The 21,251-nt window shown below is 38.7% G+C and overlaps 2 protein-coding genes across 2 annotated transcripts in view; one reads left to right on the top strand and one right to left on the bottom strand.

The window, feature by feature from the left end:
- The window catches only part of LOC137294044 (orexin receptor type 2-like), a 29,366-nt gene extending 20,912 nt beyond the window's left edge, over positions 1 to 8,454 (bottom strand). The window contains exon 1 of the mRNA XM_067824970.1: positions 8,097 to 8,454. The gene's annotated coding sequence lies outside the window, so the exon portion shown is untranslated. The remainder of the gene's footprint in view (positions 1 to 8,096) is intronic.
- Positions 8,455 to 11,637: 3,183 nt separating this feature from the next.
- The window catches only part of LOC137293840 (eIF-2-alpha kinase GCN2-like), a 38,960-nt gene continuing 29,346 nt past the window's right edge, over positions 11,638 to 21,251 (top strand). The window contains exons 1-9 of the mRNA XM_067824608.1: positions 11,638 to 11,935; positions 13,958 to 14,079; positions 14,623 to 14,725; positions 15,241 to 15,414; positions 17,932 to 18,015; positions 18,337 to 18,512; positions 19,023 to 19,150; positions 20,609 to 20,769; positions 21,083 to 21,193. Coding sequence (XP_067680709.1) covers positions 11,831 to 11,935; positions 13,958 to 14,079; positions 14,623 to 14,725; positions 15,241 to 15,414; positions 17,932 to 18,015; positions 18,337 to 18,512; positions 19,023 to 19,150; positions 20,609 to 20,769; positions 21,083 to 21,193 — 1,164 coding nt within the window. The 5' untranslated portion in view covers positions 11,638 to 11,830. The remainder of the gene's footprint in view (positions 11,936 to 13,957; positions 14,080 to 14,622; positions 14,726 to 15,240; positions 15,415 to 17,931; positions 18,016 to 18,336; positions 18,513 to 19,022; positions 19,151 to 20,608; positions 20,770 to 21,082; positions 21,194 to 21,251) is intronic.

The raw sequence follows: 21,251 nt of genomic DNA, 5'->3' as shown, positions 1-21,251 counted from the left end.
TTCTTTAAGAACCATTTCTGTCAGATATAATTTGACGTCCCTTTTAAACTCCCCACTCCCATCAAAATAGATACAATAGATAGAAATTCTGGAAAAGTATGCGTTGTGAAAACACAGTGCTCCATTGCATCGACGGAAACAGTCATCGTCTCTCAATTAATCTCCATTTTATCATCAGAAATAATAAATGGTGGTATTTTACAATCACATGAATTAAAATCATTGAGCATATCTCTGCTCAGTACGAGCCACCGCCTTCAAAGGGCATCAACGTCGTGAGGGGCACATCGGTAGGTTGGTTGGTCTGTTGTCTAACGCAGCAATATTCCAGCTATATGCGGCGGTGTGTAAATATTGAAGTCTGGACCAGACAATCCAGTGACCAACAACATGAGCTTCAATCAGTGTCAAACAAGTCAGCGAGCCTGACCACCCGATTCCGTTAGTCGCCTCTTCACACAACCATGGGTTGCTGAAGACCAATTCTTACCTGGATCTTCACGAGTCGCAGATGTGTGGGACCGTGTTTGAAACGTAATCTGGTTAAGTCGACAGATTCGATACTACTACCTCCTCACTGTCCCCTGCCATAAAGTGGTTGGAGAATTTCAGAAAACGACGCAAGAACTATCCTCAAAACTTTGAAATGATCGTGCGTTTTAAGACGTTGCGATATTTCACGTAAGAAATATGTCGCCGTTCCAGAGTGTTTAATGTTAACTCCCGCATTTAATGTACTGATTCTAAATCACTTGAAAGATGTAATATCTATAAACAGACTAATTAGGCTTAGTGATTCATTACATGATTCCTCGTGTCAACGTACAATCATTAATATTTATTGAGACAATTCGTCTTAAGGTATTTTGTGTGACCTTCATCTTTGTCAGTCGATAAGCTCACTGCTGACGCCGTAAGAACATAAAATATACCTCTTTCTGTACAGGCCCTTGAGATAACAAACACACACATGAATTGTTTTTCAGACCAGTACTTACAACCTTTTTTAAGAAGTTCATGGAAATCACAGAAACCATTATACTCAGCACGATACTTACACATATGTTCTGAGGTCAAAAGCAGCTAAAGTCAGTTAACGGCAGAATAAATACAGTAACATAACATGCCAGTATCATGTCATGTCATGTCACATGGAAATTCGGGTGTTCTATAACTTCCTTGAAATAGTATATATTATGACGGTTTGTGAAACACATGTCCCATGACAGCATTATCATAGTAACGTGGGTTCCTCAACTACTGTTGAGTGGTGTACAGCATCACGGAGTGTAAACCATATGTGCCATGGTGGATGATCATATGCATCCAGGATTTGAACCCTCACCCTCACAGCCGCGGTGGTCGGGTTAAGCGGCTGGTTTTGTGTGCCGGTGATTAGGTGCCAGCTTCGAACCCTGGATGGAAGTCAACCCAGCGAAAGTAATAGACTCTGTACTTTACCAAGAAAGTGTAATTCCACATATAACATATGCTACATATGTGACCACTTTCTATATGGTATTGTATATTCACAAAATATAACCGCTTATAAAACAGGTGACAGATTGACTAAACAGTGAAAAATCAGGTGTTCCTTCACTTTTTTGAGTAGTGAGGCGACACTGTGCTTGGTCCAAGCTGACCAGTGGTTCACACCATGATGGACAACGTCCATGCCATCGAGGCACGGTGACACACATTCAGCCTGGTCACGCATGGCCCAAACCCTACACTTTTAGTCAGCGTTAAATCAAGCATGGGTAACAAAGGACCTATCTGCTCTGGACACCCGCGAAGAAATACATCAATGCATCATCTAAAATATGCAGGTAAATACCGTGTTCACATCATCGTGCACGACACTGCTCGTCCGGTGTAGCAAGTATTTACTTAAAAGTCCGGTACTTTTGAGAGACACTATAAAGATTTAGGTTATTCCCAAGTTCAGTGCAGTTTCATGAAAAAAGTGCGACCGATCCTACAGGTTTCTAACAGTCGACTGTGGTCTTGTCACTGAAGACGTGCATCAGTGAACATGACCACTCACCTGTGACGAGACTACAGGTATGAGGCAACAGGTTCAACCTTCTTTTCGTGTGTATTTCAATATGCAGGGACTTGCTCGCAATTGACACCGGCGGATTATGAACGATTGTACTTTGTGAAAGTGAGGGACCTAAAAGCGTTCAACGAATAAAGCCCTTCCCTCTTGTGTATACAGCCTGGAGATAAAGGGGTTATTTTGTGTCTAGACGCCCAGTATTCTCCTCTGGTGAAATGTGGATAACAATAACTGTTTGGGGGTTCTGGAGCTGTTGTTACGTTGTTTTTAAAAGGCGGATTATAATTACTATTATCAAACCGTTATTAATTACATATATTTATGTTTATCCTGACAGAGGCAGGCTGGTTAAGCTTATCATCTTCTGAAGTTCCTTGCCCTCTTTACAGGCAGCTCAGATAGGGGGTTGGGTAGAGTTCGCTCGTCATGCCGAAGACCTGGGTTCAATACTCACACGGTTACAACGTCTGAAGCCCATTTCTGGTGTCCCCCGTCGTGACATTGTTGGAATATTGCAAGAAAGTGGAATAAAACTAAACTCACTCACTCACTCGCAGCCCTGGTCAACCCAGCTTACTCTCCCAAAGTAAGACTGGAGACTGGGAGGTACCAAAGCACAGGCAAATCTGAGGCATACATGCTATATTGTGCCTGGATCTATCAGTCACACGTGAGTCAGAAAATTCATTGATGTAAATATTGTTACGAGAGTGCATTTTCTGTAAATTGTATTATTAATTGTGTAATAATTATTATGGGCTCACAGCGTTTGTTGCTTTCAATAATAATTATTATGGGCTCACAGCGTTTGTTGTTTTCAATAATAATTATTATGGGCTCACAGCGTTTGTTGTTTTCAATAATAATTATTATGGGCTCACAGCGTTTGTTGTTTTCAATAATAATTATTATGGGCTCACAGCGTTTGTTGTTTTCAATAATAATTATTATGGGCTCACAGCGTTTGTTGTTTTCAATAATAATTATTATGGGCTCACAGCGTTTGTTGTTTTCAATAATAATTATTATGGGCTCACAGCGTTTGTTGTTTTCAATAATAATTATTATGGGCTCACAGCGTTTGTTGTTTTCAATAATAATTATTATGGGTCACATTTCGTATCATAAATGTTTCATTAAAAAGCACGACAAGGTCAGGTTTGTTGTCCTGGATGTGTCTGAGGTTGTATTCGAAAGACGAAGACCTTCTCACATAATGGCCAACCCAGCAGTACAGAACCATCAACACCACTGATGTATATCACGTTATATTCCATGTTTAAGAAGATTGGAATGAAACTTCTCAACTCAAGATTACATTGTACTTCTGCCTTTAACACTTTGACGTTGATGCCTGTGCATTAGGATTAGATTCAAGATATGAAATATATACCCAGGATTTCTTTAACTCATATTTAACTGAGGAATTACCCTTCTACGTTCCATGATAAAATTGTATGTCTCAGTAAATATTTCGATAAGGAAAAACAGTTACGTACAAGTACATTCACTGCTTAATGTTGCCAGTGTCTCCCTTCCATCATCAAATGACATTTGCAGGTGTGCACATTGTACAAATGTGCCTTTAATAGCAATACCGACAAAGAGGGTGACCGGCCATGTACTTTTACACTTGTATGAGTGAAGGAAGGATGTTAGTGAAAAGGAGCCTGTATTTGTACCCAAGCTTCTGTATTCTCTCGAAGGTATAGTATGATTTAATGACATGTTTCGCAAGTATTATCACATTCATTTCGTAAAAAATGCTTAATAACCCATTGCCAAGTTAATTATTCTGAGCTCGCATTTAGAAAAATGCAATGACCAAGACTGCTGCCTTAAAAAAATCACAACTGTCAAATTATTTCTAGAATGAATTTTGTACGGCACAGTGATGTTCAAGTGAACAATGCTGTCTAGACGACGTAAACAATAAAATGGTGCACCTGAACTGATATTTGTCCCAAGGAAAACGCGTTTTTTATGAACATGGATCATTTCTAATGAGTGCAATGGACTTGCTCATTGTTATGATAGGGTACAACTTTCCATGGAAAGCAGTTACAAATAGAAACAAATTTCGACAGACTCTAGGCATACAACTGTGGCGTTGTGGCTTATTTTTTTTTTTTTTGGTTTTTTTTTACATTGTTTAAAAACAAACGTAGTACCAGATCTTCGACTTTCTCTTCCTACTTGAGGCAATGGCTATCTTTCTAACAGCAAAACAGAAAGAAATATTTCGACTAGGAACAAGTTGCTTTGGGGGAAGCCCAAGTGGTGCAGAACATGTTTACCACTTTTATGAAAACTACTAATCTGCCAGCAAAATAACACACAAGGAGTGTGTGCACCTGAAACACCGACTTAGTCCGGAATATTCTGTCTGGATTTGTCCGGATTGTATGTATAATGCAAGACAAGGGAGGTTATTCCTTGATTCATATGCCTTTTGTTCTAAGAATTATGAAAACTGACGATCCCTCTCTGACGTTTGATTCATGAGTGTCACACGAGTAATAGTATGGCACAAACCACGAATAATAATCACCGATGGAAGAGTATTTTTAAAACAAAAAGATAACAGGTAGTCTTCGCTTAGTCGAACGCCTATAGAGATTCTTCAGCAAATTTGTGCGCTTGATAAACGCTTATATTTCCTGACAAGTTGTCAGTTTTACAACTTTGGTGAAGCTGTCGTACACGGTGTTAAACAGGGATAACCTACAACACACACGTATTATATTACAGTCTCCCTGGTCTAACCAAGGAGCAGTAACATCGAGAGTCTGGGTTTCGAACCAATCATAGGGTCCTGACAAGCTTACGGGCAGCAATTCTGCACATCCACAGTCGTGTGGTCTTTTTTAAACTGGTCATGAACCACACATGGTTCCTAGATGAAACAAAGGCATAGTGTTAATTTCTCATTAAACTACAGCACAGATTTACACACACAAACACAAAACGTGGCATTTATATGAGAGCATAAAACTATGGAGGTATTCAATGACATACAATAATATTGGAATGCAAAAAAAACCAAACAGTATGATTACTCTGAATGAAACCTGCACAAATGAATCCTCTCTATCTATATCCCTCTCACACACACAGGGGAGAAAGTGACGAGAGCACACACACACACACACACACACACACACACACACACACACACACACACACACACACACACACACACACACACACATCACCTGGCTCATTGCTTCAGTAACACCTGCATTCTCCGAATGCATCCCAACAATGACAATTCCCACATGAAACTTTTCCACGAACTAAGTATTTTCCGTTCGAATTACACAACAGGACAGGATGTCCTGGTGGTGAGCTTTGAAACCCCTGGACCCCCGGCTAAGGAAGTAACTGTACACATCAGTTGTGGGCGTTCCACCTGAACTCCCCCTTCACCGCTCCTTTCATGACCCGCACACCTGGCTCAGTACATGTAGGCAGCATTGTGATCGCTGTGTCCATAACCCATGTACTTATACAGAATCTTTACCTATAGTGGAAAACCAAGTCAAGGTTTTAAATTAATTATTCGCTTAATGGTCCTTTACTATACCTGCTGACTTGATAAATATGGTTGAAACAAAGATACAGGACTAAACGTGAGTTACGTTTGAGTTGTACGCATGACCGTATATTTTACCTAGAGTAGAAATTAGCCAATATGTCGGGGTGGCGAGCTGGTGATAATTTCTAACGTGTGTACACTGATGTCTGAGTATATGACATTGCCCAAATCAATTTATTGACCATTTAGATACAATGATATATGAAGAGTACCATAAATTAACATGTAAAATAACAATCACACTGAAGTGTAGAGGGTAGGCGACGGGCACCAAGACAGGGTGGTGTGTTCACATGTTAACCCCAGTCATACAGACGAATATATGTAGTGACTACATATCGGGGACACTAACCTACGGTTAAGAGTACTGCTACAACTACTAGCACTTCATTGACACATACAGAGGTTGTAATGTAGACCAGGCATGTATGTAAATTTGCAGGTATACCAAACACAAACTAATAATAAACAGGAAATAGTGTTTGGGCTCTATGTATACCGAGACTGGCGTGGTATCACACTATCAATACATCTAGGCCAGCATAGTTGATGGATATAGGCAGTTATAGATAGGACTGACTGGTTATAGGTAGATTCAAAAGCTGGTTTTTGTGCGTCATAGAGGGGATGTTGTTTTCAGTAACTGCTTCAAAATACGCCAGATTAATCTTCGAGGGCCGAGCATTTCTTTTTTTTTCATTACACATTTTTCAGGACTTCCACACACAGAGATGTGCATGTACATACGTATATGCACCATGACCCCCAGCCTTCCACCCAAACACAAAGACATTGGAAAATGTTGAGTATTCACCAAGATGCATATGTAACTAAGACCCATACTATCTATGGGTGTTAACTTTCGTACAAAGTTTCACCACAACATTCCGCTTTGTATAATATACACACAGTTATTGCCCCTGCTCATCATAATAATAATAATAATAATCATCATCATCATCATCATCATCATGTCACAATGACTTCGCGAACAAAAGGCATGTAGCTTAGGTTAAATGATACCCTGCCAATGCAATACGATATTGAAGGTTAATACGATGTGGTATCATATATGGACACGTGGACTGATGGTCATATTTATCATCATCGTCGTCGTCGTTGTTGTCGTCGTCGTTGTTTTCCACACGTTTTGACAGCTATATATCATACAGGAGCCCTATGAACGTTAGTGCATTTGCCTGGTTCACTGCGCATATGCTTCACCCTAACACAAGGACCGACATCACTGGCAAATGTAACCAAACATTCCTGTTTATTGTAATGCATTTGTTACTTCTCCAGATTGTGTAATCAATTATTTAAAACCACATATTAAATCATACCTCTCAGTAAAAGATTCAGTCACTATGGTTACATGTATATTTGATCGAATTTCAGAATGAACCTTCATATTTACATTGTACAAAATAATACTGCACACCATAACACAACTTTGAATTCTGAGAGCTGGAAAGCTTTTCATCATAATTAGCACAGTCACAAAATGATCTTCTGCAGCTGCTTCGAATATATGTTTGTAAACCGACAGGGTCTTAAAAATAATTAATTATCTTCAAATTACATCCAAGTTTGTTAACGTGAATTCACTGCACAGGCTTCAATTATACCACAGGCGTTGCTGTGCCCCGGTCGTTTCCTTTCGTGGAAAAGGGAATAAACAAAAATATCCTGTAGGCTTTCACATGGTGGATGCACTTTTTGTATGTGTGCGGACACCTACCCACACGGCAACAACATCCCGATAATTTTAATTTGGCGAGGAGTGGAGATGATGTTTACAAGTTAGCAATAATAAACACGCCGTGCCTAACCCATTGGTTCGTCCCATTCAAGTCAGTAGATGAACCTTCTCGCGGGTAGATAAATCAGAATCGTTTGATGTACACAGACGAAACCTGTACTAAATAATTCGGTTACCGTATCAAAGACCCCAAACGTCTCTGTATTTGCTAATTAGTTGTCACACTTGAATTACAGGTAAACTTCGCGGTAAAAGTCAGGTGATGTAGACAATGGGCCGAACTAGCCAGTCCTACCACTGCACATTTAAATGACCTGACCCCTCGATGTGGTTTCACGCTTCGTTGACCGGACTGGTCCAGGACTCCGTCTCAATGACAAGACACACATTGCGATATTCGCCAACGCTTATTGCTTGACAAAGGCCGTATGGCTACGAAATGTCTGGTGTTGAACAAACTACCCGTTTACTGTTATTAACGAGCAACAACAGAAAGCAACACATTACACGGTGTAGGGACATACCAGCCTGTCGCATATCTCAAGGGTGTTGTTCTTTTAGATATCTTAGACTCTAGGTCATTGTGGGTCATGCGGACTAGCTATGTCAGAGTCAAATATAGATTATATATAGAGGCACACTCATATGCACACATATAAGATAGTACTTTATACCTTCTCAGACGATCCGTGGCCAGAGCTCACATGACTTGACCCTGTCAAGCTGACGTTTTCCGCAACCAGTCTGGGAGAGAATTTTCTTTGTGGGACTGTCAAACGCTGCTCGTAGAGCCTGATTTCGTAGCCTGGGTCGGCAGTGTGAACTGAATCAAGCTTGGGGTTAGGCTTCTTCAAGTTAACTTATAGGAGGCTTGCGCGACCATGGTTTGTCTTCTCTTGACAAACCGACCGATAGTGATCAAGTCTGACGAGTGAATACTGGTGGTAAACCTTCCTGTGACACGGGAATCTAACCAGCGGTAAACCGCTGAGCTATGCTCTGGTTCTCGTTCACAGAGCTTTATGCGCCCCCGCCTCAACTTTTCTAGGACTTTCAACCTAAATAAGTACACACACATGAAGGCATAAGTACATCTACGTTATGCGCAGGGGAGGTAACCGGTGTGGTCATCGCATCAATTGTTTCCCAAATCGAGCGAGGTTATTCCATCTGCGCTACGATGACCAAGGATTTTTGTTGTTCAGGCAAGGCTTTATCTAACGCTGACAAAACTCAGTTTTGTCTTTTCTTGTTTTATGTCGTTCGTAAACTTAGCTTGAACCCGTCGTACAATTCCGTCGGAAAATGAATAAAAACCAATTTCCCCCAACTATTGTGCGCTTTAAGATAAAAGAAACTTCACGTCAAGATGTAGACTTAGTTGAATAATGCTATTTTTCAGTTCAGTGGACTTCCGATCCAAGCAACATAGTTGATATCGGTGCATGTCCTACACTCCGATACTGTTACATTTAGGGTATTAAGTGTATAAACATGTCCATGTATGTGCTTGTGTGCGTCCTAACATTTGAGAGAGGAATTTTAAGGGGGATCGATGTTTGAGTGAGTGAGTGTCGCTATGTATCTAGCGGGAGGGGGTCATATGGGTGTGTGCAGATTAAGCCCTGATTAAACATGCATTAATTTAAGACTAAATATTTTAAAATAATTTTTGAGGATGCCAAAGTCTTTATTATGAGAAACACAATTTAACGTTTCGGGTATATTCTTATTCATTCATTCTCCTGATGAAAGAGTAAGGATTAAACTCTGAAACGTAGTGCTCCTCATAATATAGTTCACATCTATAAAACACTCTCTCCCTTAAGACTAGATATACTCTTTCACACATCTACTGTCGACTGAATAAATATTTAAACATCTAAGTCTGAATAAAATGGCGTGTGTACGTCTACTGTCAGCCGAATAAGAGTCAACAAATCTAAGACTGGATAAAATACTAGTATCTTCTAAACAAACGTCACAATTGGACAAGTTCCCACAAAGACTGAATAAAGACACTACTCTCTGGTTGGAACACCCTTATTAGAGAGCATATTACATACGAATATAGTGATTAAGTATAAGTGAGTGCGTGAGTGCCCGCTCGGAAGGTTTCATGATATATGGCGACGGTCTGATAATAATCGAGTTTGGAATAGACAATCCAGTGACCAACAGCATGAGCATCGACATGCGCAACTGGGAACTGCTGACATGTGTCAACCAAGTCAGCGAGCTTGACCACCCGATCCCGTTAGTCGCCTCTTACGACAAGTATAGTCGCCTTTTGTGGCAAGCAAGGGCTGCTGAAGACCTTTTCTACCCAGGATCTTCACGGTTCTGATTAAGTATAAGCATACAGAGACATTATCAGACTAACATCTATAGTCCAGTATATAGTCTAGTATAGTTTACATAGTTTACAGAAAAAGCGTCCTCTATCATAACAATAAAAAGTTAATAGAAAGGAGTTCAGATACTTCCTTCGTTTCCAAGAAATGTGGTGATCGGGACTTGCCACATATTCCAGTCTTGCATGGACTTTTTTACACACAGTTCACGGTTTGTTCGACATAAGACGTTATGTAAAATATATATGACTCATCTACATTGTTGCATCCCTCTTCTTTTATGGTATTCAGTATAGCTTCTTGCAGGACAAGAACTATTAGGTACGTAACAATCATACAAAGCTGAAGGGGCCGCTGTCGTCACTGGTACTACAGATGTCTACCCGAGGACGATTCTATTCTACATTGTGTCGTTTTCTTAGTTGGACCCGTTGTATTAGATGCATTTGATGGCGTTATATAAGAAGTGACCACACGCAGTAACGAGTGAGTCTAATTTTACGCCGCACTTAGCAACATTCCAGCTCTATGGCGGCGGTCTGTAAATAATCGAGTCTGGACCAGACAATCCGGTGATCAACAACATGAGCATCGATCCGCTTAACTGGGAACTGCTGACATGTGTCAACCAAGTCATCGAGTCTGACCACCCGATTCCTTTGGTCGCTTCTTACGACAAGCATAGGTTGATGAAGGCCTATTCTACCTCGGACCTTCACGGGTCCAAGCAGTAACGAATATTTCACCATGTACAATACTGTACGACTGAACGGGAACGCTGAACATATGCGCACGCGGTTTCCTCCCCGTTTAGGATACCCGAGTACTTTTCTGTATTTTGACCTTTTCTTGGGTACATTTCTGTGTACAGAGACGTAAAAAGAGTACATGTCTGTAGTATCTGCACCGACGACATCTTAAGCTCGAAAAAAGCAAGACCTCTTTTTAACAGCTACAGGTGATCCTCGGGGAAAGCATGTGGGGCCATGCAGTCAAAGACAATAACATTTTTTATTGAAATATATAATTTCCACATATTACGTAATTATATATTATATATTAATCTTGTGTTCATTAATTGACTGGCGCACGTTTTCTATGATCGCGCCCATAATGTACTTTCCTAGACTAATGCTTTGTCTCTGAATAGATGTGATTTTGTTAGTAACAAAAAAACTGTTATAAATTGAAAAGGAGACCTCAGATTCCTTTAGCACTGCGGGGAAGGCTAGGCTGTAGGGAAAATAATGTGGTTCAAGGACTGTGAGGCTGACGAAGTACTGCCCTTGTATTTGCTTAGATACATATAGCGTCCACTTGATATATCGTATCTACCCTAGTATCAACGTACTGTGACTTTAAAGATCTACATACAACATGAGACCCGTGAAGGTCCCGGGGTAGAATAGGCCTTCAGCAACCCATGCTTGCCATAAAAGGCGACTCAGCTTGTCGTAAGAGGCGACTAACGGGATCGGGTGGTCAGGCTCGCTGACTTGGTTGACGCATGTCATCGGTTCCCGATTGCGCAGATCGATGCTCATGTTGTTGATCACTGGATTGTCTGGTCCAGACTCGATTATTTACAGGCCGCCGTCATATAGCTGTAATATTGCTGAGTGCGGCGTAAAACTAAACTCACTCACTCACATACAACATGCTGAAAACAATACCATTTTAGCATTATCTTTGTAAACACGGACATGACACTCTCTTCTTTTCCCTGCTATCTGAAGTCTGAAAATAACGTACAAATTGTAGAATACACAGTGAAAAGTTTCGAGATCGTGCGTGAAGAATTTCTTTCTTTTAGCATCCACTCGTTGTTGCGTACATTTTGTACTCCGTAGCTACCGGAAGTGACTGCAGCGCCACCTGTAAACTCCGCAAGTTTGGGGTTTGATTATCACAAGTTTATGTAGACGTGGCTGTCAGTTACTATTTTACGAAAGTGTTGAGTGACAATTCGAAGAGTGCAAGCTATGCAACTTAAGAGAAGAAAACGAGAAAGAAAGAAGCTGTTGTGAAGACTCGTTTAGTGTCAGGCGGCGACGATGGCTAGCCAGTCCCTGTCAGAAAGACAGGAGGATGAAATCCAAGCACTCTTGTCGATTTTTATGGATGATGCCAGTGATCTCAGAGAACAGGATGCGTGGAAGGTATTGGAATTTGCATATATCCCATTATATCCCATTTCCAAGTCTACTTTCATGTTGTGGAGGTAATAAATTTTAAATCCCTAAAGTAAATTACCAGTTCTGACAGCGTTTGCGTGTCAGATTAATGAACTCAAGATAAAGATATAGAAACAAGGACCTGTTACCCGCATACTCACTGCTTTTGAATCATACAACACTGATGCCATAGCACTGTCACGTTCTACGTGCATTAACCCCAGATGCCCCTGTCAATAAATAAAAAACAATTTGATTTGGATGACCATTGACAGTGTTAACATAGTCACGTTAGTCACCCAAAAAGGTATAACTTTAGTCTACATGCACAACTCGTCTTCATCTTTGAGAACCAAATACCAGTAATTTTACTTTTCAAATTGGCCAGTGTACTGTGTGGTTTGGCACTGGCTGAATTAAGTATGGGAGGAGTTATCATGATTAAAGGATAAGCTAATTACAGTGGTAGTTAATTAATTGTGTAATCAGGCAAAGTAGAGGTATAATGCCACTGTTAGATGGTTATCATTCATGTCAGGGTGTCCGCCCAGGAAAACCACAATTGAAAAATACCTAAAGCCACATTAAGTACAAACCTCATTACCATGAAAGCCACTATGAGTAAGGGAAACAATGCTGTTTTTTCAAAAAAGCATCACCCATTGACCACAATGGATTATGATTGTTTTAGTGACTTTTCCTTTGTCTGTTCAACTGACATTTGATGGGTAACTTCTTTTCTTTTCGTTGATGTTTTTAGTTATCATTAATCTTTTTAACTGAAGATTATTTTTTCTCTTTAACCTTGCAGTCTCTGCTTTTTTGCAGAGTGTATCATCTTGATTCTTATATATAGGAAAAAATGATAAGGGCAATTTCAGCATTTGCTCTTAAGAAACTTTCATGTGTATTTCTTTGTATTTATGTCTTCATGTAGACTACTTTGGTTTGTATGATTTGTATCATTGCATCAGCAGAGACATATAGACAAGAATTTTACATTAAATGTGTTGTCACTTTTTAACTTCAAATCAAATTGTCATTGTCGCAACAGCAACAAAAATATGGATTTTGCAAAATCAAGTCATGAAGTCTGCTGAAGAACAGATATGAAATGTAAAGAGTTGTGAGGCGTCACATATGTGACTGTTTATATGCATAATTGTGCAATAAATGGTCATTCTTCTAATTTTTATATTTTTTTAATAGTTTTTATCATGTATGTGAACTTAATAACTGAAGCAGCAATAGCTCTTATCTAAAAGAGTTATAAGAAATGGCCAAAAAATTGAATTCCTTTGGCTTTCCCATAAGTTAAACTGCTTCAAAAAAATATTTGGTTGTACATGTATAATCATAAATAATTTGTAAACAGTGTTTGAGGACCTATGTGAGGCAGCTAGTTTGATATCCATTATTTAGGAGTCCCTCATTGAATTCACGGTTAGATGAATGATGTGCCTTCGAGTAATTGGCCTGTTGATCATATGGTGATGTTGTGATCCTGCATATTGTTATTATACATCCCTTTTTACAAGACAAGTATCACTATTCTTGTATTTCCTGAGCAAGAACAAGGTACTACATGAATTCTTACACCATTTTAGTAAAGCCAGCATGGCATACATTCCATTTCTTTATCTATTATTTCATAATAAGTTTAAGCTCCCTTTTAGAAATATCCACTGATCATTGTCTTGGAAAACATCAGTTGTCAAGTGATGTTTAGAACCGAGAAACGTATCTAGTATGAAATATTTTTGACCAAGCAAAATGTCGTGTGTGTGAAGTGATATTTACTGTGCAATTTTATGTAATTGAGTCCATTATGATATTTGAACTTAATTAAACAAGAAGATGTTGTGAGGTTCATCACAAATGTAATATGAAAAATGAATGTAAACATTCTGTGCTAATGTGGAAGACATCCGACAAGGAGTACTTTCACCGTTTAGATAGATAATCTTTTCATGTAGTTGTTGTGCCTACAGTCCAAATCTTTCTCAGGTCCGACGTCCACCAGAAATCAAACTTACACTGCGACCCCAAGAAAGCATGGGGGGAATTGACAGACCAGCATATGCTCAGGTGGATCTCATCGTCAAGTGTTCCGACAACTACCCAGATGTGTAAGGATTGAAACCAGAGACTTGAAACTCTTCTTCACCAAAATTATGTTTGCAGTCCTGAAGTCAAGTTTTTTCAGTGTTACATAGTGACTTATGATTTTATAATATTTTTTAACATACTTAAAGTTTTTCACCCTGTTGCTTTCATATTCTTCTCATAATCAACTAGTTAAAGAGAAAGACTGAATATCTTTCACACCTGTGGGTGAAAACCCATTTGAGATGACTGGCATTGAGATTGAATTATCTTAATGTGTTTCAAAATGTATCTAACTAGTTTTTGCTTGAAAACGTCTTTTGAACACCTTGTACGATACTAATGCAGCTTCACTATTTTCCCATCCATGTACAAATGAAATATGCAACTTGTAACTTTGTGTAAACATGACTGTTACTAGTGTTAAGTAATTATTGAAGTACTTAAGTCTGTTGCCTGAAAGTCAGGACTGGCTGATTACATGTTCACATCTTCCTGATCATCACAGAAAGTATTGTCATGTGATACATATAAATCCCCTTTTTACATATGTTTATCACTATCAGCCCGCCTGACATTCAGCTGGAAAATCCAAAAGGCTTATCCAACAATCAGCTGTCAAGTCTTAGAGAAGAACTAAAATCTCTCTCTGCTACACTAGTTGGAGAGGTAAGTTAACTGAATTCTACATGTATAGATATGTTTGATATTCAAAAAGAAAAAAAGTACTTTTGGCAAGATAGTATTCTACACACTGGATGCTTATGTTATGAAAATATATAGAATACCCAAAAGGAAACACTCCATATGTAAAAGAAGAATGTGCCTGAAATTATGTTCCAAACACAGCACTCACTTAAAGTACAAGTAACTGGTTCTCAAAGTTAGAACATAAGTGTAATCTTCAAAAGAAATCTTTTTTTCAGAAATCAAAACAATGTACAGTAACCAACTTAGTTCAAGTATATTTTCAACGTGCACAATATCAATATCAAAATGATGTCCATATTGAAATATTATGTATCATGATATCTAATGTATGAGTATTTATGACTCTGAGTTTGGTGTAGATACTTCACAGCATAATGTTTATGGGTCTGATTTTTGGGTGGGGATGATTTTAGGAGAGTACCCTGTAACATTAAAATAATTTTTCTATGTTTAATATTATTTTTATGATGTAGGTGATGATTCACGAACTAGCCCAGCATGTCCAATTGTTCCTTCACCTAAACAACAAACCCCCAACACAATCATTCTATGATGAAATGATGGAAAACAAACGCAGGCAAGAAGCATTAGTCGCCCAAGAACAGCTGAAAATGATGGAACAGCAGAGGAGAAAAGAAGAAAAGGAGGTAAGTTTCACATGGAATGGTTGATTCCCCTTTATGTTAAACATGGATCCTATTCTCAGTATTTTCACAAGACCGCATATTTTTCAAAATGCACAATACATGCAAATTGTTAATATGACATCATTATGTAAACAGTATTTAAGTGAGAATACTGGATCCACACCTACAATTATCATTATCTTATGTAACACATAAATGCCGTTTTCTGATTGGCTGAGTGCTTGTCTATTTTTTTCAGTGTACCCTGCTTACCACATCAGTAATTTCTGTGCTTCATACGTGATTCAATGTTATTCGAGATAAAGAAGTGCAAAATAAGTTGAGCATTACCGATGTTTTGCAAATGCAAATCAATGAAAGGGAGATATGAAAAAAAGAAATCTGTTTTTCTTCTTGTGTCGTCTGCAAAATTTAGAAAAGATTTGCCTCTTGTTCCATTGAAGAAATTTTGACTAAACATTCAAATGTAGTCCCCGTGAGTACTCAGAAAGGGAATTACACTGCAGCAACTTTACTGTGACAATACCTGTGGGAAGAACAGCAAGATGCTGTCATTTGATTAATACATGTTGGCTGAAGTGAACAGTCCGATACCCATGCTTCAAACAGTTCAAAATTAATATTGAGGTGTTCAGTAAGATAAATATATTGTTGACTGGTCACTTGAGGCCCATGGGTTGATGTAGACTTGATGTTTGTTTATGTTCATAAACAAACATCAATGGTACATCACAACGTGTCCCCCACATGACCAGTGAACAACTTACATTATAAAATGCTTGAGATGTGTCTAAGAGTAAGGGACAGAACTCTGCACAGCTAATAGGAATGCCTTTTGCAGGTTTGTCAACATAACTTTTAATGTGAAGAGGATGGGCCGAACATTTCAGAAATGTCATGCCATAAATACTTACTGCACAGTATGTGGACATATGTTACTGAGGTTTTTCATTAAAGGTCACACCACAAGTGTCACATTAGGAAATATGTATGTAGGTTCATGGCTGGCATGGATTTTAACAATCTGGGCTTGCAGCACCAAAAAACAGGACACAACAACTAAAAGTTTTCCATTGACGACAGTTCCACAGTTTACTCTGGAAGCTGATCAACTACCTATCTTAGAGCAGACATCACAATCTCGGTGACCATATATTCTTGGTAACAACTCTTCAACACTGCTGCTTTATCCCTCCATCTAGTAAATACCCAAGAGGTGTATTCAGTAGAGTTGTGACAATTAATCGATACGCAAGTTATCACGATGCAAGATCTGCACGATACAATACATCGATACGATTGTCGTGTATCGATTCAGCACGATACTCACACATTTAGCAGTCTACGATACACCGTCTCCCCTTCTATTTAGATTTTCGTGGAAAATATTGCCATGGACATGCTCCGACTGAGATAATTTTCACAAATTTATTTTGTTGTCTGTGCAAAAAAGCCACTTGTGACAATGTTGATCCCTGCTGTTCCATTTTTTGGGAAAACACTACTTTACTGACACATGCTAAACATTTTTAATAAAATGTCTTTCATGATGATGTGTTTTCTTTTTCTTGGGAGAAGAATACCTTCCCTGAAATGATAACATAACAGCACATTATTTCCAGTACTTTTAGTTTTCTGTATACAAGGACAAAATATCGTGATACGTATTGTATCGTATGTATCGGACTACCAGTATTGTGATACGTATCGTATCGTGGCATGGGTGTATCGTCACAACTCTAGTATTCAGTAGGGCTGGATACATCACGATACATTTCAGTTTGATACAGCTATCATATTGTTGATTCTTCAAAACTGTGTTATCTTAACATGTTACAATACTTATCCAGAGAAAAATACACAAGTATGATAGAATTACTTGCTTGTTTATTACAATAGTGTTATTGTTATACACAAATACCTTGAAATATATCATTTTAAATCTTATTACCGTGTCATTCTTTCAAGGCATAAGTATTATGATACATATTGTATCACAGGTAAAATATCACGATATCTATTGTATCATGATATAGTGTATCATCCCAGCTCTAGTATTCAGGTGATATGTATCTATGCAGGGCTGTTCACATAGGTTGAGACTAGCGTACAAATATAATGAGTGAGTGAGTTCAGTATTATGCCGCACTCCACAATATTCCAGCAATATGGCGGCAGTCTGTAAATAATCGAGTCTGGACCAGACTATCCAGTGATCAACTGGACCAGACTATCCAGTGATCAACAGCATGAGCATGTTCTGCACAATTGAGAACCAATGACGTGTGAACCAAGTCAGCAAGCCTGACCACCCTGTCATGTTTGTTGCCTCTTATGATAAGCATAGTTGCCTTTTGTGGCAAGCATGGGTTGCTGAAGGCCTGTTCTACCTTGTATCTTCACAGGTCTGTACAAATATAGCAGCATAATGAGGGATCTGTTACAAAGAATAATGTTGTTATTCATAAAACATGTCATGTTACACTTCTGTGTATTTATTAACTCCATTTATTCAAGCGACAAAATATTGAAGATGAAGTTATGCGAAAACAAGCTGCGCTGAGGGTTGAGGTCAAGAAAAGGAGAGATGAAACCGAAAAGGTGTGGTTCTAGTTATTTTTTTTTTATATATGTGTGATATTCTTTTTGACAATATGAGTCAGTGTAAAGTTATAGCAGTAGAATGACAATTGGTCCCAGCATTTTGCAACATTGTTATAACATACCTTTAAGCTAGCCCCATGATTTCTCAATTCCAGATTGCACTGCACATACACTGTGAACAAGTCACAGATTAGTGTTGTGTTTAAAGATACTGACTTCTCCTTGCACATTCCATCTTCACATTGCAATGTTCAGTGCCATCAGATGCAGTGTATGTTAAGCCTGTTAGATTGAACTTTACACATGCAACACTGACAGGAGAACAAGAACAACAGCATGTCTGAGCCATCCACCCCATCCTCCGAAACATGCTTCTTCTCCCCAATCCAGCCATTGCCTCAGGTGACAGGGAGGGATATGCGGCGCTCATCAGAATCCCCTGTCTCGTCAAGGGAACGACAACAACAGATAAATGGGAACATTAGGAGACAAAGGTAGACATAAATGCATAAAGACGATGCAGGGACTGCGCCATGAGATCATGTAGTAGTACAAGAATATGTATTTGGAAACTAAGGACATTTTCATCTTACTACTGTATGTATAAAGAACTAAAAGCAGCTCATGTTCAACTTTGTGGTATATAAAGATTTATTTACTGTGTTAAGACGAGTAAGTGGATGACAACTTCTTTTTTATTGTCTTTAGGTAATAAAGAAGGGGCATGAAATAGCCCAGAAATGTTGTGTTAGACAATAAAAAAGAAGAAATTAACTGTTACTCTCTCAAAATTTAGCGAATTTTCATGAGCATTAAATCATGTCGTGGTGACAATTAGTGAACAATGTTTCTGTACATCAGACCAGTACAATCCGCTGTATGGTTTAGCAAGGTGAAGGAGGCATCTTTGACATGTTCAGACAAACCAACATACAGACAAACACATAAATAATTTATGAACCTATTTAATTTTGAAAAAATAAGTGTAAACATTTCATCAACAGGAGAACCAGCACACCAAAAAGGACATCAGAAGAAGGAGACAATCGACATAAGACACCCCCTGGTGGTGTAATGGTGTTAGCTTTCAACACAAAAGGGGAGAGAACTGTTCAGAGGGGAATGTGTCTTGGTAAAATATTTTCCAGATTTATGTTGAATGACCTTATATAGAGGATATTGAGTATTGTGTTGAACACCAAATATCTTACTATGAAGATGTGATTGTTGCTATTTTTGGATGATGTATGGATGTATTTTTCTTTATACTGACTCATGCTTAATTGCTTATCTCCCCTTCCCTGGCGAAGGTAGTGGAATACCTGAAATTCCATGAAGTTCCCTCCTAAAAGAAGCAGATGTAAGGTACACTCACCCACTGGAAGCCTCCCTCTTGCCAAAATGGTCACATGACCTGCCATGCTTGTCACTCTCTCCTCATCGTCTGGCGAGGTCGGCTGGAGGCACCTGGGGTCCTGAATACGGCAATAAGTTTCAGTCCTTTAACTAAATTTATATCATATGCGATATTTGGCTTATGTATATGCATCATAATTTGTTAAATTTGTGTTAATTTTGTCTTTATGTAGCATGTAATTTCATCAACTGAAACTTAGTCTCAGTTGATGAAATCGTGCTTGCAGTGTAGATTACGGGTGTCACTGTCACTGTTCACTGTGAATTTTGCAGAAATTCATCTGATTCAGAATTTACTTCATGTGTTTATTCTGTTCATAGACGTGCGAGGGACAAGCACCTTCAATTTTCATTAGTCATGTCTAGATCGGTTGATTTAGCCTTGGGTAACCATTTGTCATTAACTGCTGAATTCATCAATAAGTTTTGAATTATTTCGGTCTTGATTATAATATCTTGACATTTAGTTGCATTAAATACAAGCAGGATGCTAGTTAATCTAGATATCATCACGTACCTGTCAACGAAGCCTTCTTCAGAAGACAAGTTCGACTGGATGTTATCCCAATGGAAATTACAAATGCATATTGGAAGAACAGGACCAAATTATTGCCATTACAAGTTCTCATTAGGGAGAGAAATATTGGACGTAATTTTGACAGTCAGCAGAATCCAGCATTGCCTGACCCACCGCCATTTCTGCTGGCTTCTATGATCAATTAAGCATGAGTCAGGATAAGAAAAAAAACCAAATTTCCTGACTAAAATTGATATTTTATACTTATCCTGACTCATGATGAAAGCCCTCCCAGCCGCCGCTCTCAGGCACGCTGAATTCCAAAAGTCTCGTGTTGGGCGATTTCAGGTATTCCACTGCCATTGCCAGAGAAGAGGAGATAAGCAATTAAGCATGAGTCAGGATAAGTATAAAATATCAATTTTATTCAGAAAATTACATTATTATGATTTTTGGTTATCACTGATTTATATGCACATGTTATGCTAATAATTTAATAGTACTAAGAAGAATCATTATTTGTGTTTGACATTGTCATGACATGTTCTTACTGAGGTTCTTGTGCTGGTCAGATGTGTTTTGTCAACTAATTCATATTTTGTATTCTTTTAAAGATGAATTGATATGTTGTCTTGAACACAATGTCTCTAACCTCAGATCACAACCCAAATGGCAGTACGCTGTATGCGGGAATGGACACCAGTACTGGAACTTTGGTATCGATATGTGAATGGGTGCTGAAGTGGAGGCATTTTGCTAACAAGACAAGTCATATTAATATTGAAGAAGACAAGGATGCCACTACTTATATGAAACAAGTATGTAAATCTCCACACATTAACTGGGTTGTATAGAAGAAAATGCTCAGTTAACACATTGTCAGTGTTCAAACCCAGTCTATCGCCATTTTACTATTGACCATGTGGAGAATCCCGCATACTGTTATAGGTGTAGACATGTGAGGTTCATGTGGTTACAAGATGGGTGTCTTCATATATCACAGGTGTGGGATTACAGTGGGCTTTATGTTAAGATTGATATGAAACTTTTTAAACAGTTTTTGTGGAAAGACATGATACACTGCAGTATGTTGTAACACCCGCAATCAGGTCTGCCGTGTTGTCATTGCAGATTCACAGCATCGAACAGGAACTCATGTCTCTCATCCGCCTGCATCACCCCAATCTTGTCAACTACCTGGCCATGCGTTATCAGCATGATCCTGGGAAAATAACTGTACATGTATGTAGAAAATTACTATGCCTGTCTTATCTAGGGGAGGGTTTATTGCTGTGGGGAG

The sequence above is a fragment of the Haliotis asinina genome, chromosome 8 (assembly GCF_037392515.1).
Source record: "Haliotis asinina isolate JCU_RB_2024 chromosome 8, JCU_Hal_asi_v2, whole genome shotgun sequence".
Taxonomy (NCBI): Eukaryota; Metazoa; Mollusca; class Gastropoda; order Lepetellida; family Haliotidae; genus Haliotis; species Haliotis asinina.
This window is presented reverse-complemented; position numbering and strand designations above follow the sequence as displayed.